Source organism: Elephantulus edwardii, unplaced genomic scaffold, assembly GCF_000299155.1.
Source record: "Elephantulus edwardii isolate Elephantulus edwardi_28Jun2011 unplaced genomic scaffold, EleEdw1.0 scaffold00014, whole genome shotgun sequence".
NCBI classification, from domain to species: Eukaryota; Metazoa; Chordata; class Mammalia; order Macroscelidea; family Macroscelididae; genus Elephantulus; species Elephantulus edwardii.
Window position 1 is genome coordinate 16,746,920 of NW_006399764.1, and position 19,078 is coordinate 16,765,997.

The 19,078-nt window shown below is 40.2% G+C and overlaps 1 protein-coding gene across 1 annotated transcript in view; it reads right to left on the reverse strand.

Annotated features, from left to right (window-relative positions):
* Nucleotides 1-1,850: 1,850 nt before the first annotated feature.
* The window catches only part of SNAPC3 (small nuclear RNA activating complex, polypeptide 3, 50kDa), a 23,356-nt gene continuing 6,128 nt past the window's right edge, over nucleotides 1,851-19,078 (reverse strand). Inside the window, 7 exon segments of the mRNA XM_006881288.1 lie at nucleotides 1,851-1,998; nucleotides 2,979-3,086; nucleotides 5,879-6,043; nucleotides 6,415-6,497; nucleotides 11,116-11,265; nucleotides 12,353-12,457; nucleotides 15,154-15,238. Of these exon segments, the coding sequence (XP_006881350.1) occupies nucleotides 1,851-1,998; nucleotides 2,979-3,086; nucleotides 5,879-6,043; nucleotides 6,415-6,497; nucleotides 11,116-11,265; nucleotides 12,353-12,457; nucleotides 15,154-15,238 (844 nt within the window).

The window sequence follows — 19,078 nt, forward strand, 5'->3', positions numbered from 1 at the left end:
AATGTTTATATTCCATCTTTAGAGATAATACCTAATTGTTCTGGAAAGATTTTAACTGGAGAGGATCCTCCTTGAATTCATGGCAAAATTTTCAAACTTGTTATTCTCGTATACAACACACTGGCAAACAAATGCGGAGAGCCATCTAGCATCTATCTTCCTGATTTCACCAGGAAACTTAAACTGAAGAACTGAACTAAACCACTGTTAGCAAGTAGATAATCTGCTCTCAACTCTGAAGATGGAATAGAGATTTGCTGAATGTTTTCCATCAGGCACTCAATGAAATAAAATGCAGTAACACCTATTATAATTGTTTCTGTTCATTAAGTCAACTGAGTATAAAATGAGAATGTATAACTATTATTGGCTTCTAATGAAAGAAAGATAGTTTACCTGTAGATTTTAAAGAATTGGGTAAATCAAGTATTTATCAAAGTTTTTTCCAGCATACAGACACATTCATTCTCTCTTGCTCGCTCACACTGTTACTCTGCTGTTGGGTTCTGTTGAGTCAGAACTGATTCATAGCTGACAGACTGGGTTTTCAGAGGCTGTCAACACGGGAGGAGACTGCTCATCTTTCTGCCATCAAGCAGTGACTTGCCAGTAGACCACCAGAGCACTATACACCCTTCTAGTCCTAAGGTCGCTTACATCAGGATACTTCTTAACCAAAAGTTAAAATTTATGCACAACACAAGCTGTGAGTATATAACTGAATCCATGAGACACTACTAGACATACCAGGAGCAAGTACTTGCATCTCCGCATGGACTCTCTTAACTGGGAGTCCGGCATTTCTGTCAGTAAAGTGCATTTCATAGCCAGTCTTTTGCGTAAGTGTGTGGGCCTCACCAGTTTTTGATGTGGTAAGCCTTTTCTTAGTCATCCAAGGAAATGTGAAATTTAGTAGGAATTTCATACAACCTAGAAGAGAAAGAGATGAATACATTTAAATTGAAGTATTTCATAGCATTGTGAAATTTTAATTTTCCACCTAAAACAAAGTTTCCAGAAGATCCCTCAAATAGAACAATTTTCTATGATTGTCACAACTGCAGACTCTGAAGATTCAGAATGAAAGGATTCTTGAACAAGGGTTATTGTGGATAGGGAGTTAACCTAGGGGGTTTCTTAGAGCTGAGTTTTAAGGCTTGCGTGAACTTGACCTATCAGTCACAGGATCTGGCTTTCTACAGAGTCTGTGTTGCATGCATTATGCTATTTCTTTGTATCATGCAATTACTAAATTGGGATATATTTTAAAGTGGTTCACAGAAACTTATCTAGAAATGAAGTGTCACTTATGTACTAAGAAGAAATGTGACCTATTAGGTATGTAGAAATAATTTCATTAACATGTTTAGTATGTCTACTTTTCTACCCAGAAACAGTGCAACAAAAGACCCCAATATAAGATTCACAATACTTTATTTGTTAAATAACATCTTATTTCTATTAAGTACTAAAAAAGAGATTATACCTTGGAAGTCTTGAGTTATAAGGTGTAGCTCTCATAGTCTTCAAAGAGTACTTTCATCACTTGATAGCAAAGAGCAAAAAAAGTGCTCTGGATACAGAATGGGCAAGGCAGACTGAAAAAAGAATACATACATCCGACAAGGGACTTGTATTCAGAGTGTATACATGTATTCACATGTAAAGAGCACAAAATTAAAAAATATGAAAATATGTACTGTATTCACGTTTGAAAGCATTAAATACAATTCTGTTAGTACATTAGAAAACAGGACGTGATGACTCGTGTGGCTTTAACTGTTCACTAGGTCATTTTCCTCACCATCCAGGAGGATAGTTCGTTTTCTAAAGGCTCCTTTGCATTATCTTCAATTGAAGGTTCCTGGATCAACATAAGGATAAGCGAGAAATTCCCCCAGTTTGTTGCCTTCTGAATCATAGTGAAGCATTCGGAAGCAAACATCACAAAAGAAACACGGATCCTCTGGTGCAAAACTGTCACTGTTGGTCACCCACCTGTAGTTGTTAGAAAAGATGGATGTCAGTATAATCAAATTTTTCATATTATGACCTGTAATAGTATATTTTGTATACATACAAACATTGAACCACTAATACAAATAGGCAAAAAGGACACCTAACATTAAGTACTGCAGAATGCTATTTCCCTGAAAGACCTCCCTGTAGAAAATCTGTATTTGAAAGCATCATACAAGTTATCATCACATAGCTGTCTTAAACCCCTACTATGAACACAGCCATTTCTCTTTCACAGGCAACCTAGGAAAACCTAATTTAGATACTCTATCTGATACTTTCTTTTAACTGGCTAATCAATACTGTTTAATTTGAAAACTCCAGCTGTTTCACCTAGAATTTAAGATAATTATCTAGAATATGGTTTTGGCCAGAGATGGTGTTAAAAAAACGACACCTACTCTGAATCTGCATCTTATGGACCACCTGCTTAAACACTACTCTCTTCTGAGTCACAGTAAGAAACACCTTCTGAAAGCTAAACAGAATTGTGTAAGACAATTTTATTGAATGAAAAAAAAATCCATGAAGCCAATAGACAAGGAATTAAGGCCCTGAAAAGCAGGGTAATGGATATAGAAAATTCTAGAAGGCCCAAAATGCAGTGATGGTTTCCCTAACATTATAATGGCTTTGAAAACGCCCACAAAAACTTGAGGGGACCTAACAATGGATTGGCACGCCACGATGCTCTCTGTGAGGCACTGCACTCTTCCACAGAGGGGGGAGTTGTGAAGGAGTTTGCTGACTGTAGGAAGGAGGCAGAAAGACTGCTTATGGCTTTAGTCAACCACTGTATTAAAACCTGACCGCCCCTGGACTTCTGGAATAATACAAAAACACAGATTAGCATCCTTTTAGGGTATAAAATCTCCTTAATATTTATATCCCAAAGTATAAATCCTCAGATCCAAAACAGAAAATAGCTGAAATAACAGGAAGTCAAAAGTATCAATTACCTGGCAGTGTACATTTTACAAACAAAACATTTTCTGGTCCAGAGCCAGTGCTTCTTGATTAAAAGAGGATAAAGTGTTCTATCCAGGCAGTCATCATGATGCACAAGCCTTTCACACACACAAAAAAACAAATTATTAAAGACAGGAAGTTTTGGAAAACTAATTTGTTCTAGCAGGTCTGCACAAACTTTTTTTTAACTGAACCTCTTTTCTTTCCTGTGAGGCCTTCTCAAATCTATGGTGCTATGTGCTTACTCTAAGGGAGACATGTAGCATTTTTTTAAGATATGTTTTCCCTTAGAATCTTTGACCGAGACTTAGTATGGAGACTGCGATTTATTAGGCTACTGTTTTTGTTAAGACTTGGTTGCAAGCATCCCTTTTCCTAGATAATTTGATTGTCATCGTCATTAAAGCCTAAATTTGGCTCCTGTTGGTAAATGAATTTGTAGAACTTGCTGTGTCAGATATTTCAGAAGCATTACATTTTTAAGTGGAAGTAAAATGAGACTGGTCACAGATTATTTGAGTAAGAAAAGGTTAGCGAATTTCCATGTCACTCTAAAAAAATTATTAAAGCCCTAAAAGGTTAGTAAAGAACGGCAGTGATTAAATTAGAAAGATGAAGATGACTTGTAGTGTGAGTTCTCCAAGTTCCTCAGGAAAGTCCCTGACAGAATGTAACTTGTTTTTATTTCGGGAATAGAAGACATCATGGTTTCTTTGGTTTAGCCCTGCTTTAAGAATCTGCCTGTTGGCCTTTGGGTGTCAGGGAGCACAGGCTGTGTGAGGAAACCGGGATCATCTTTATGCTTATTCAAGTCACAGCCCTCTTCTTTACAGGAAGAACAGCCCATGCAAAATGTAATGGCTCAAGGAGCCCATCTGGTGAGGTCTTTCAGGCTCTCCTCACTCACCTCCTAGGTACTTAACTTTCTGTTGACTTTAGCTCCTCACTTTCCCCTAATAGAGCTCTTATTTTGGTAAAGCAGATATTTAATGTTTACATTACGACCAGAAAGAGCTTTTCTGCCTAACCTCTCCAGGTGATAGTTCCTATTTACATATGCCCCGTGTTAAACATCCGACTAGAAGGAAGGCTGGTTTTGCTGCGCACATCTATTTGCATGCATATAAAGTTAAATGCTAGTAAGATACAAAAGATGACAAATACATGTTCCCATGAGGTGAGACACATTTGGCACTGTATCCAAACTTAAGACACGCACAAACCCATTGCTGCAGTCACTACAGCAAGCCCTCTCACTGAGGGGCTTCCTCTCTTTAGCTGACCCTCTGTTTCTTGCATCCTTAGTTTCCAAAAATCAATCTCCATTCTATACATTAAACTCCTCTCTTTAGCTGACCCTCTGTTTCTTGCATCCTTAGTTTCCAAAAATCAATCTCCATTCTATACATTAAACTCTTAACTACCTGGTGAGAAACATTGCTGCAAAAAGAATTTTAATTTTGCTCTCAGCATTTTTCCTTCCAATAAGCCAAAATCCCTAAAGAGTTTTTTTCCCCCTAATTTTATGGGGCAAGTTACTACCTTTTGAAGAATAAAATTCTCTATCACTCCTTTCACATTCAGTTATTTTCTCTGCTGTAATGTACTCAACATTTCAGCAGTGATGATTTTAGTGTTATTTTCTAAGTAATAAAATGGAGTAAATATATTTTGCTAAAGAAGTTTTCTAAGAAGGTATTAATGATACGTTAAATAGTCCCTCTAACCAAAATTTGTTATAGACTTTGTTTTTAAATCCTGGCCTTTTCTAGCCTAAAATTAGAATTCTAAAAGTGAGCTCATGAGATGGATGGTGAAGCCTTGGAAGGGATTTCATTCCTTAACATTAGGGAGGTTCACTCCCATTTGCACTTTACCTTCCAGCAAGCTAGATTCACACGGAATAGTGTATACTGCCTCAGTGTATGGGTGGGCACAGGGGTAATGGTGCTATGTCCAGGTGACCGATATGACAAAAGTAGAACTGCTAGGTAAATAGGACAGGGACCTGACAGATGCAGTGGTTCCTAAAGTGACCTCAGAGTAAAATCACATGGGGTATAATTAAATTTAGTGCTTCCTGGACCTCCTCAAAGGTAGAGATTCTGAACTCTCCCTAGAGAATATCAGACTTGGTAAGCACGGCTAGGTCATTTTTATCAGAAGCTCCTTTGGAAAAAAATGAAAGAACTTTTAGAGACTTAAAAGGCCTTGGCTGTGTTCTAAAGAACAAATAAATATATGAGGTTTTCCTAAGGGTAAGTGTAAGTAAAAGTGCCATAAAAAACACCCAAAAAGGGATCAAACTAGAGACAGTAGAATTTATGAATCATTTCTAAAAGGAGTTTTCCTATCAGTTAAATAACTGTATAAATGGTATCTGTATTCATAAAGGACAGAGATTTCAGCTAAACAGATCAGTGTAGACAAGCTCAGAGCCTTCCCAGGCTTCACAAAAGCATAAAGACTTCAGTCATCAATGGTAGGATTCACTTCCTATTCCTCTTCCTCTTCTGAAAACTTTGGCAAAAAAAAATGAAATACTAGAAACCTGGTAATAAGTTGAAATGTGCAAAGTAAAGGGTCTACGTAATACATGAAATGGAAGACTGTCAAATGAGTAAGAGCTACTTAATAGGCAAGTGGAGACACACACTACTAAAGGTACTGACAGATGTTCGGCTGTCAAGAAACAGTAAAATGTATCTTATGAAGATGGATGACCAAACCTATGAATGCAAAGAGACACAAGGGCGAGCTTTTGGATGGCAAGCCACGTCAAGCTGCAGTCACTTATGCCTTTCTTTTTTTCCCCCAAACGCCTGTGCCATAAAATAAAAGAGAAAGAAAAGAGTACTGCTAACAGAATGTTCCAAGTGCTGCCACCCACCTTATGTCGGTAATGATGACAACATGTTCACAGTCTCCCTGGTGACAATATAAGTAAGGAAAGCCCAGTTTGATGGACAAGTCATTGAAGGTGAAATCTTCCATACTGGCAGCCTGAAATTTCCCATAGCCTCTGTCATGGGACTCTGACCACTCGATGATGGTTCTGTGGAGAGGAAGAGCACAGACACATCATGGTTCAAGAAATCCTTACAAGACAGAAAAGGTCTGTGGCTGCAGTTTTCTGCATATACACACTCGCCCACCCAGTTAACTGCCGCTGGGCAGCTCTATCCTTGGGAGGAGACCAAAGAGATTGACACAGGTTACAATTAAGAAGGCTAAGGTTTTCTCCATCCATCATGCAGCAGCAGGACCCTGGATGGTGAGTCACCTCTTGACAATGAAAAACGGAAAGTGTCATTTTCCCCAACAGACAAACACTGTAATTCTTGGACAAAGGTTTGAACACATAAGTAACAGGATTTACTGACAATTATTTTGAGAACTAGACATTAAAATTTTCAGAAAGCATACCTGCTCAGATCTCTGCATTCAGGGTATCGTTTATCATTGTAAAATGTTCCTTCAAAATAAAAGAAGGCTGATTTGTACAGATCCTACAAGAAAACAAGTAGTGCTGAAAGCCCACTATTAACAATTTTGAAACTGCTCTATTTACCTTTTTGTATAGAATATGTGCACTAATGCAGGTTAACAGTACGTAACATCATTAACCTCACAGAACATGCTCAGTTTAGTAGTTTAATGGAAATTTAGTATGTGACAAATACTGTGAGACACCAGGATTTTACCCTGCTGCTGTTTTAATTACTAGTTTGGATTTAAATCTATGAAATATATGAAAATAATCAGAAATAGAATAAACACCGAAATTATTATATATAAACAAACAGCAGTGGCAGCTATTTTGGACAGTAGAGAGAACGGAAAAAGCCATATTCTCAAAGATACCATAAACTCAACTCATTGCTGTCGAGTAACTACTGACTGACACGGGCCCTCTAGTCGGTTTCCAGAGGCTATAAATCACCCAGGAGGAGGCTGTTCATCTTTCTCTCAAGGAGCATTAGAACTTCCCGCCTGCGAGATGGCAGCACAATTCCCGAGCCACGAGGCCACCAGAAATCCCTGACACTGACCAAGTTCTGTTTTTCTGGCATATTTGTCTTTCCAATATGCGTCTATAAACATTCCTCAGTATTTTATTCAGTAACCCTCAAACAGGCAAATGTATATTTCTATTCTTCCTCTTTTAGGCTGCCCAAAGTCGTAGGGTGGCAGCACACAGGAGATTTTTAATTTCCAATCAGACTTTGCACGAAGATGGCTTTTAATCCTGGAGGCATGTTATTAACACAAGAATAACTAAAGACTTCGCCTCACCTCAGACCCTTGAATGAGAATCCTTGAGGATGGGGTCCAGATACAAGCACGTTCCAAAGCTCTCTGGAATCGGAGATACTCATGTGCACGCAGACCCTGGCACCCTACACCCAGGCTTGGACAAAGCCCCTTGCATAAAAACAGACGACCACTTGACCTACCGGCAACTAGCTGCGACCCTGTGTGCTAATGATGTATGTAATAACAATCTACTCGCACTTCAGTTCTAAAGGGAGAAGAAGAATCACTGTCGGGCTACCGTACAGGGTTGGGGGGAAAGTCAAAGCAGTCTGTCAACTACAGGAGAGATGCATAACTTTCAGGTAGTACGATGACTTATTCATTTACCTAATTTCTACTACTTTGGGGTTTCTTTTTATCCTTATTCTCCCATTTATGGGCATAAGCCGAGGGATATTACTGCTGATGTCACATGGATCTGGGCTGAAAGCAGAGAATACTAGAATGTCAATTTGTATTTAACACATTGATGCAAATGACTGCTACAGCCATCCTGCACATTTTAATTAACAAAAAAAGGAATATCATTCGACATCAACAACTGACCCTCAATTTCATATGGCAGTCATAAACAATTGGGAAAAAATGTGTTTCTAAGCATGGTTGTCAATTTAAAAGTGTGCGGCCACATGTTAATGACTATTCAAAGGCTTTTGACTGTGTGGATCATAACAAATTATGGCTGACATTGAGAAGAATGGGAATTCCAGACATTTATGCTCATGTGAAACCTAGACCTAGACCAAGAAGCTACTGTCTCAACAGAGCAAGGGAATCTGCATGGTTTAAAATCAGGAAGGGTGTGCTTTAGGGATGTAGCAGTTCTTCGTACCTATTCAATCTGTATGCTGAACAAATCATTCAAGAAGCAGAACTACGTGAAGAAGAATGTGGCATCAGGATCAGAGCAAGACTCATCAACAACCTATGTTATGCAGATGATAGAACCTTCTTTGCTGAAAATGAGAACTTGAAAGGCCTGTAGCAGAGGATGAAAGTCTTCAATATGGGTTAGAACATCAAGAAACAAAAATCCTTCCCGGCAGACCAATAGGGAACATCATGATAGACTGGAGAAGAGAACCATGATCTTTTCAATGACTTGCTATGGAACTGAATGCCGGAAAATGATAAGGATGGCAAAAGAAATGATGCCTCTGTGTTGTGATGCTGGAGAATAGTGCTGAGTACGCCATGGACTGCCAAAACAACAAACAACTATGTGCTGGAAAAGGTGCAGCCAGGGTGCTCCTGGGAGGCAAAGACAGTCAAACTCTGTCTTACATACTTTGGGCATGCTGTTAGGAGGGACAGTCCTTGAAAAAGGATGTTGTGCTTGGAAAGGTGGAGGGTCTGTGAAGGAGAGAAAGACCCTCAATGAGATGGACTGACACAGTGACTGTGGTGGGGGACTTGAGTAGAGGGTCAGGACGGACAGGATCGGGCGGGTTCAGATCCGCTCTTCAAAGGGTGGCTACAAGTCATAGCCCACTCAATGGTACTTAACCACCACGTATAGATGATTTGGTGCTGGGACTAGACAGCACCATATCAAGAGTGAATGTGTTATTTGCTCTTAGATCACTCACTCAATGATCTCAGGTTACCTCATCAATTAAATATACTAACACTCTTATCTTCTTCACATGTTATTACAGAGATAAAAGGATATGAAGCTCTATAAATGCTATGCCTGGCAGCTACAGCACACAATCTGTGACTCAGCAGACATCTATTCCCTCAAAGATGGGACGCGAAACTTAGAAACAAAAACATAAAATGCACGGAACTCTGGTGGCCTAGTGGCAAGAAGCTGCACTGCAATCCCAGAGGTGCACGGTTCGAACCCACCAGATGCTCTGCCGGGGAGGAGGGACAATCTCCTCCTGTACCAGTCAGATCTGATGGTACACACACAAAAATAATAAATTTAAAAAACAAACAAACATAAAATGCTCCTGCAGAATTTCATCTTAAGTGATTTTAAGCAATCTAATGTTCTTGAAAGAGGCCCTGGTGGTGCCATGGTTAAGGGCTTGGCGGTTAACCAAAGGTCAGAGGTTTGAACTCATCAGCGCCCCTGCTGGAGAAAGAGGAAGTTGTCCATCTCCATACAGGCCACAGACCTAAGGGGACAGTTCTAGTCGGTTTTATAGTCTCTATGAGTCAGATTCAACTTGATAGCAATGCATTCTCATAGTTATGAACAGACTACCCCCAAAAAAGGATTTTAGAAGAAAAACTCAAGAAAAATGCTTCCCATTTAAATCATGTCACTAACAACTTTCATTTACTTAGTATATAAATGGGTAACAGAAGCTATGAACAATCTGTGTCTCAACAGTGATGAACTTTCAGTCTCAGTAATAATGAGAAATCCTCAGTAGTTTCCCTACTTTTGACAGGACCTCAGCGAGTCTGGCTGATAAGCTTGTGGGGGAGGGAAGGGGATAATCAGCCAACAAAGAAAAACTAGTATAAAAAGTTCTATCTCTTATTAAACCAAATGGATTTGTAAGAGTCTAATACTACTATTTCCCTTTTACTTACACACACACACACACACACACACACGTTTTAGCACTTGTTGGCCAACTACTTGTCAAGTGCTGCTGAGTATGTCTTATGGCAACCACTTCTTGTTGTCAGGTGCTGTTGAGCTGAGGACACAGCAACCCTGTGAACAAAAAGATCTGAACCCTGTCCCACCTTGTGCCATCCTCACACTTCACTATCCTCATTCCTCTAGTGTGCATAGGGTTTTCTAAGGCCTGTTATCTAAGAAATGGATGTCAATCTTGCTTCCTACTCTGTCTTAATCTGGGAGCGCTACCAAACTCTATCCACCATGGCTAACCATGGTTAGCCAATTTTCTCTCTTGTTAAACATTCAAATCAGCTGTATTAATATCAGAAATATTCCTAAAAATCTGTAACTGTAGAGTCAAAGAGAAAGTAAGGATATTTTTACAAATCAAAACTTATGCTGTTTTCCCTTTACAGTAAATGCTGTATAATAAGAGGATCATTAGTGTATTAAACTATTACCTTAGCATTCTTCCAGAAAAGACACTAAACAGATTACTGATAAAAAAAAGTAGTCTGAGCAATGCTTAAACCTACAGATTAAAATCTGAAGGGACTGTTTTTTCAAATTTGACTAGAAAATACTTAAAATGATTTCTCTATATATTTTAAATATTCTTGAATTATTACAGTTCACAAATAAACTGTAGCAAGATATATTACATTTTAGAGTTAGCTTTATCCCAGACTTGTAGTGCAGATGGATCCATAAGTGCTATAGTGTTATAATGAACTAACAAAAAGGTGCTATGTTGGCCAGAGAGGAAAGTTAGAGAAAAGAAAATTTATGTAATTATTGGCGAATCTTGAGCTGAGTTTGGAAATATAAGTATGCACTCACGAGGCAGACAGGGCCACATTCAAACACTCAAGACATGAAAAGGTCACATCAGAAGGATACACAAATTTGTGGTTGAAGCATAAAGTGTGAAAAACAGGCAGCAAAGCCTCAGATGCCAGCCTAAGGAGTCAAGCTCAGAAGTAGACAGTCACTGTGATTGTAATCCAAAAATGACAAGATTAGTAGCTTAATGGAAAGCCATGGAAGAATGAAACATTTAATAAAATGCTTAAGGAGCTCTGGTGGCCTAGTGGGTTGAGAGTTGTGTTATCAATCCAAAAGTGATCATTTCAAATCCATCAGTTACTCTGCAGGAAAAAGATGGGCTGTTTCCTTAGCTGCTTAGCAGTTCCTCTCTTTTTATGGGGGAAGAATTTGCTTACTTTGCTGATGTGCTCAGGAGCTTGGTCAGGCGTGTTGCTGAATTCCCCCCCAATCTGGAGGTCACTGACGCAGCAGATGGAATCCCCCAGTTCTGTGAGCTTCTGACTGCCCAGGACCAGGACGGTCTAGTACGGTTTGTGTTCTTTGTGCTAGAAGTCAAGTGACAAATAATTCAGTTTCTACTTGGACAGAAAGTCATTATAAAAACAAAAATCTGCCATGGTCAAATTTATGTTACATTACTGTCTAAAATTTAAGCTAAAGATAATAATCAAAAGGCTCTAAGTTGGCCTTAGCTTAAAAAACTCTGGGACAGAATTTCATCTAGCAGTTCTCTCCTAAAACTTCCTGAAAGCTACTTTCATTAAGTTAATCTGTTTTGTGTTGTTGGTCTTCTGAACATTTCTACACAGAAACAACCTAATTAGTACTAATTACATCCCAGGTAATTATTTATTTACTAAGTCATTATTTGTACACAGGCAGTTTCTGGGTTACGAATGATCCACTTAGACACAATTGCCCTTTAATGTCAGGCAAACTTGGAAATGACTGAACCAATGCCTATTCCCATAGCACATTCCTCACCACAATCACTTTCTCTTACTGCACAGGGAGCTTTTAAAGAACTAAAAAGGCTTTGAGCCTTTCCCTGCACTAATGAAAGACTGAAATAATAACCATATGTATACATGCCAACTACAAATTCATAAAGACAGTTAGGAATGGATCTCGTCCTTAACTCACGGAATGCTTACAGTTAACATTTCAATTAAACTGTGTTGTTATTTCAGGTACATCTAAACCAAGAAGTCATTCACTCTGGGAGTCACTCAGAAATTTCTGGGTACTCTAAATTCTTCACATTTTGTATTTTCATCAACAAGTTTTACATAGTTAAAGAATTTCCAAAGTATTCTGAAATGGTGAACAAAGATCACCTAATTTCTTGAATCCCCCCCCACACCCCCACCAAATCCACAAAACCCTTACAGAATATATTTGGATTTACATACACTTTGTATTGCTTCTGACACAGAAGTTACTCCAATTTTTACTTTATTTCCAATGTTCTGCATTCAAACATGGAATCCACGAAGACTCACCTCTGCAAATCATGCTGATACCATACACTCACATTTCTGTACTGAAGCTTAAGGCCTGAGACTCTTCAAAATCTAGACTCTAGGACAAAAGTTACATGATCTGTGAAACTGCAAAGTTGTTAGCACTGACCTTCTGAAATATAACAGGGTACAAGATATTCAGAGAGAGGATAAGCTCCCCTTCTGGAACGAGGTCTGCTGGGTTCGCAGGCCTTTTCCCCATGGCATGTGACTCCTGAGGGAATAAAAGCACTAAAGTAAGAGAGCTGGCAGAGGCCCAGGACTCACAGGAGAGGCAGCGTGCGGCTGGAGCAAAGGATGGATCAAGCCTACCTCAGGAACCATTAAATCACCCTAAGCTTTATTTTCACCTGTGTTAAAGAAAGGAAAAAACAAAAGCAAACAGAAAACACTTACTATATAGTGCTGATGCTGGAAATGTGTATAGAAAGCATCTAACAGGACATCTGTCACTAACTGGTCAGTATGTGATAATAAAACTAGTGACTGATAATAAAACAGATATTATCCAAAGCTGGCATGTTGTTAGATGTGATCATTCATAGCAACTGCATGTGACGGAGTGGAATTGTCCCCATGGAGTCTTCTTCTCATCTCTAGGTGAGCAGTTCTCCAGATCTTTCTCCTTCAGAGCCTGGGGAGTGGGGGAGGGTATTTTGGGGGAGGCGGTTAATTGAGTTCTTAACCATGTGTGCCCCAGGACTCCTCACTGTTGGCACAATTCTAGCACTTCATAGTTACTAAAGCTTCTACGTCCCTCCATCTCCTTTTATTTCTGAGCTCTTTTACAGCTGAAGCTCAGATACATCCAAGTTCACACCAAAATTAAGATGCAAGTACACACAGATGTGTTTGCTCTAAAGTCCCTGATACTTTACATCACTGGCATGTTTGATGCTGTTACTCGTGACCAACAAGTCAGACTGACTCAGAGCTGATCATGCAGCAGGTTTTCAGGGGCTATAAATTCAGGTAAGGAGCCACCATCCTTCTCCCGAGGAGCAGCTGGTGAGGGTGAACGGCCAGCAATTCCTGACCCACTAGGCCATCAGGGCTTCTGAGGACATGCTCAGGTATCAGACCTGTGTATGTGCTAAGCAACCATGAGGAAGAACTCATCAGAGTGAAGTGGCCACGACAAAAAGGTACAAAAGAGGTACTACCCAGCGCACAGCAGTGTGTGACACGCAGGTGTGCCAGGAAAATTTACTCAATGAACTCATCATGTCTACTAGCTTGAAATTATTCAGTACTCCCCAACCTAAACTGTATCAAAGATTTTACATGACAATGAATTGCTGCTGTTAAGTGCTGTCAGGTGACTCATAGTGACCCTATGAAGGAAAGTCTTCAACACTCGTGTGACTTTCATCGTTTCTCCAGGTTCATAGGTTTTCCAGAGGCAAGCTATTACGGAAATGGACGCCACTCCTGCTTCCAAGCTTGTTTCAACTGGGGAGTGCCACCAAATACTGTCTGCAATGAATGAGGATTAAGAATATCTTCAAAATCTCAAGATCAATAGCTACTGTTGTTGTGTGCCATTGGGAAAGAACAGACCCACAACTGACCCTCCAGAGAGTTTTTAGAGGCAGTAAATCACAGCAAGGAGATTTTTCTTCCTTCTCCTGCAGTGCTGCTAGTGGATTCGAACTGCATGCCTCTGGGATTACAGCACAGCTTCTTACCAGTAGACCACTGTTGCTGTTGTGTACCATGTACCACAGAGGCAGAACCGACTCACAGCTGACCGCCTGGGAGTTTTCAGAGACAGCTAATCGCATGGGAAGAGACTGCCCATCCTTCTCCTGTAAAGCAGCTCATCGCCTCGCACCGTGTGCCTTCAGAATTGCAGCACAGCTTTTTACCACAAGGCGCCAGAGAAATGAAATCCAAACAAGGAGCTCTCGTCTCAGCAAAAATAGCCATGTTCAAGAAGACACAAAACAAATGCTGGCAAGAATCTGGAGAGGTAAGAATTCTCATACACCACTGGTGGGAATGTAAAATGGTGCAACCAGTTTGCTGCTTCCTTAGAAAATAGGGAATAGAAGCAGCATTCAGTCCATCAACCCCACAATGAAGCATACATCCCAGGGAATAAACAACTGCACCACAATCTGACTTACCTCATGCTGATGGCAACACTATAAATAGCCTAAGAATCAATGGGAAAATGGATAAATGAAATGCTATAAAGAGCTAAGAAATGGTTTCTACACAGAATTAATCTTGGGGGGGGGTTACTAGAGATGAGAAGCAAGGTGGACGGGAGAAAGGAGAAAAAACCCACAGCTTTCTCCCTAGGAAAGCTGTCTCCTTTCGCTGTTCAAACAGTCCCTTCCCACTTCTTTGTTCTTTCAAAATAAATGAAAGGTTCACTGCACTAATCTCTTCCAGACCCATCCCTCCATCCCCAAAAAGCCTTAAACTGTACCAGAATTAAGAGGGGTAGGAGGAAAGAGTAAGCTGGTAAAATGGCATGAGTTTAAAGCAAAGGGAGGAGGGGGGAAAGCAGCTTTGAAAAAGAGTCACCTACATAAACCACACTACTCACTGATACCAAATCCCTTCTTACTCACGGACACCCCAAAGGACGAGTCAAAAGTGCCTCAGTTTCCACAGCTGTAGCCGTAATGAGGGCAGAGTGCCACATCTTTCTTGTCCGGAGCTGCTGGTGGGTCTGAAATGCTAACTTTCTAGTTAACAGCCTAGCACTCAGCCACCAAGGCAATCATTCCAAGGTCATTTGAATTTTATTCCCTCTTGTTCTCAGCCCAAGTGAAGTTTTTCTCATGGTTTTCAGCTAAGTACATCCAATATGAGGTGAACACCCAGGCACTGCCAAGACTTAACCCATGTCAGCGACATCACTGCTGAGGTGGGAAGGGGGAAAGCCATGCCTCTTACCATCTCGTAGGCGAACGTTTCCTGTCTGCATACACGGTCAATCGTTATGGTTTCTTCCCTCTGCTCCATCTGCCTCTTTCTAATCCTGTTGTAAAGAGCAGAAAAAAACCAACACAACAAATCTTTGCCAGTCCTTTAAAACTTTTCCTTAAAACTTAACATTTTGGATGAATTTTAAATTACCAGGAAAGCTGCCAAAATTAGTAAAGAGCTGTCCTAGGTGTCTCACACAGCTAATCTGATATAAACACCTCACCAACGAATTATTAACACCAGGAAATCAGCACTGGTACAATATTATTTAGACTTAACTTAGACCTCAAAAGCTTTTAAATTTAATGCCTGCTTAGACCCTGTTGCAGACCGAGGGTAAAGTAATTTTATAATTATTAATAATGAGACATACAGCCAGGTATGAGATAGAACAGTGAGCATAAAACAGGGGGCCAGCAGTTCTAACTGAAGACCCCAAGCCAAGCTCCTCTGTATCTTCACTGAACATTATCTGGAAGTAAATCACAAAGAGAATTCAATGCAAATGAAGCCAAACTCTTTTTATTGAAAACCTTCTGCTAGACTCAGGAGGGAGGGGTTAGCAAATGCAAGAATCTGGTAAACCCTTAAGGATTGACTTAATGCCTCAGGGTGAACTCTAGCTTGAACCCTGCCTCCCCCACATCCTGAAATAGCATTCAGTTTATTACAAATATTTAGCATTGGCTTCCCATAAGATCCCACATTGCAATCTGTCTCTTTCAGTTCATTGATTCTTCAGTCTTTCATGATCTGGGCATTTTTTAAGCGTTCCAATCTGTTATTTTGTAGAACCTCAAGTTTGTCTAGTTTCCTCACAATTGTAAGGTTATGTATTTTTTAAAAAGAATCTTCTAGAAATACAAGCAGGGTTTGGAAGAAGCCATGGCACTAGGGATATCACTGCTGCTGGCAGATGGATCGTGGCTAAAAGCAGAGAGTACCAGAAGGCCGTCTATCTGTGTGTCAACTGTGCAAAGGCATTTGACTGAGTGGATCACAACAAACCGTGGTTAACACTGAAAAGAATGGGGATCCCAGGACACTTAATTATGAGTACATGAAACCTATATACTGCCCAAGAAGCTGTTGTCCAAACAGAGCAAGGGAGCACTGCATGGTTCAAAATCAAGAAAGGAGTGGATCACGGATGTATCCTTTCTCCACACGTTTTCAATCTACATACTGTGAACAGAGATCATTTGAGAGGCTGGACTTTATGAAGAAGAATGTGGTATCAGGATTGGAGAACAACTCATCAACAACCTGCATTATGCAGATGATACAATCTTCTTGCAAGTACTTGCTGCAGAAGAGCAAGGACTTCTTATACGGGCTGCATAACATCAACACAACAAAAATCCTCCAACCAGGCCATCATGGCAGATGGACTAACGATTTCATATTACTTGGACCCACAATCAATACCTTTGACATCAGTAACCAGGAAATCAAATTGGGACTATCTGCTGCCAGAGACTTTTCCAGAGTGATAAAGAGCAATGATGTCAGTCTAAAGACTAAGATGCCATGGATCAAAGCTATAGTCTTTTCAAGTGCTTCCGATGCATCTGAGGGTTGGCCAATGACTAAGGATGATCGCAGAAGATGATGCCTTTGAGCTATGGTACTGGAGAAGAGTGCTGAACATACAATGGACTGCCAAGAGAACAAAAAGTTCTATCTTCCTCTCTGCCCCTCCCAAAACTGAATCCAAATCAAAGGCATTAAAGGCCAAGAAGGCAGTCCTGAAGGGCATCCACGCCCACCTTCCAGGGGCCTAAGATGCTGAGACTCTGACGGCAGCCCAAATACCCTTGGAAGAGCGCCCCCAGGAGCAACAAGCTTGACCAGTACACCATCATCAAGTTTCCCCTGACCACTGAGTCAGCCACGAAGAAGACAGAAGATAACACACTGTATTCACTGTGGATGTCAAGGCCAACAAACCCCAAATTTAAAAAGCTGTAAAGAAGCTCTATGACACTGATGTGGCTAAGGTCAACACTTTGATTAGGCCTGATGGAGAGAAGGCCTATCTTCAACTTGCTCCTGACTGTGATGCTGTGAATGCTGCCAACAAAACTGAGATCATCTACACTGAGTCCAGCTGGCTTATTCTAAATACAAATTTTGCTCACACACAAAAACAAGGTTCGGTCCGTTGAGGCAAAGATTTTGAAATTCTGTTTCACATACTTTGGGCATGATGTCAGGAGGGGTTGGTCCATGGAGAGAAGGATATTTTGCTTGGAAGAGTTGAAGGTTAGCACAAGAGAAGACTGGATGAGATGGACAGTGACTGTGGCAATGGGGTCAGGTGTGCTGGGAGACTGAGGTTGACTCAGTATAGGGCAAGGTTCAAAATCATCGCTAATGAGTCACAGTTGGCTCAGTGGCACACATCATCATCATTACGTGGCCTCCTGGCCAGTAATGAGGGCCGTTTTATTTTCTTGATGTTATGATGTAACCCATACTGAAAGCTGTAGTCTTTGATCTTTTACACCAAGTGCTTCCATTCTTTTTCACTTTCTGCATGAAAGATTATATCATCTTCCTAACACAGGATGTTGGTTAAGTCTTTGTCCAATCCTGATGTCATATATTTTACAAAGTTCATCTTTTTTTTTTTATTTTTTTTTTTTAAGTCTATCTTCTTGAATGATGTCCTCAGCACACAGGCCAAATGGATATGCTAAAAAGGGCACATTCCTGATGCACACTTGTTCTGATTTTAAATCATGCAGTATCTTCTTGTTCTGTCTGGACAACTACTTCTTGGTCTATGTAAAGCTTTCATCGGATTAAAGAGGAGTATTCTGGGATCCTCATGCTTCTCAAATGTTAGTTATAATTTGTTCCATAGCATGATTCAGTCAAATGCTTTTGCACTTACATGCTTTTGAGTCAATACAACTCAAACATCTTTCTGGTATTTCTTGCTTTTAGACAAGATCTACCTGGCTTTAGGAATTACATTCTTCACATTCCATGGCCTCTACTGAATCCAGCTAGGATTTCTGGTAGTTCCCTTTCAATTCATTTTTCCAGTAGTTATAAAATAATCTTCAGCAAGATTTTACTTGCATGTGGTATTAACAATACTGTTCAATAATTACTACATTCCGCTGGAGTTCCTTTTTTTGGTATGGGAACAAATACTGATCCCTACAGTCCTTATGCCTATAAGGTCAGGTAGCTACCTTCCAAATTTTTTAATCTAGGACATGGACTGCATAGAGAACAAGGAGTTTCATCCTAGAGAGGGTAAAACCAGGCTGCTCCTTGGAGGCAGGGATTCTAAAGCTCCGTCTGATATACTTTGGGCATATTGCAAGGAGGGACAGGTCCTTGGAGAGGTATACCATGCTTAGGAGGCTGGAGGGAGAGCGCAGGAGAGGAAGACCCTTGATGAGATGGATTGACTCGGTGATTGGTGTAATGGGGTGCATGTGTTGGAGACAATAAATGTTGTGCCACAATCGCGAGTCCCCTAAAGGACACCAGGGAGCCGAAATCAATGCAAGAACATAAGGGATTTTATTACAAGCATTGTTCTTCCCTTTGTTTTGGACTCTTTCCATTCTAATGCAAATTTCAGAGTGTCTGCTGACAAATATTTGGTCTTTTCTTCCTTCTATCTTTTCAAAGATTTGCTTTCTTCATGATGACCTTGTCCTCCCTCCCACAATCTGCCAGGTCTTCAGTTATCAGTGTTCATTTCATCACTTTTACTCTTGAGATGATCTTAAATACAGCGGGGACAAACCAAAGGTCTTAATTTTCTCCTTTTTATGACTAAGCAAATCTTTGGTTAGACAAGGAAAAGAAAAAAAAATTCTACAGTATAAGAAGTTCAAGCTGCTTTGAAGGAAATAGCAAAAAATAA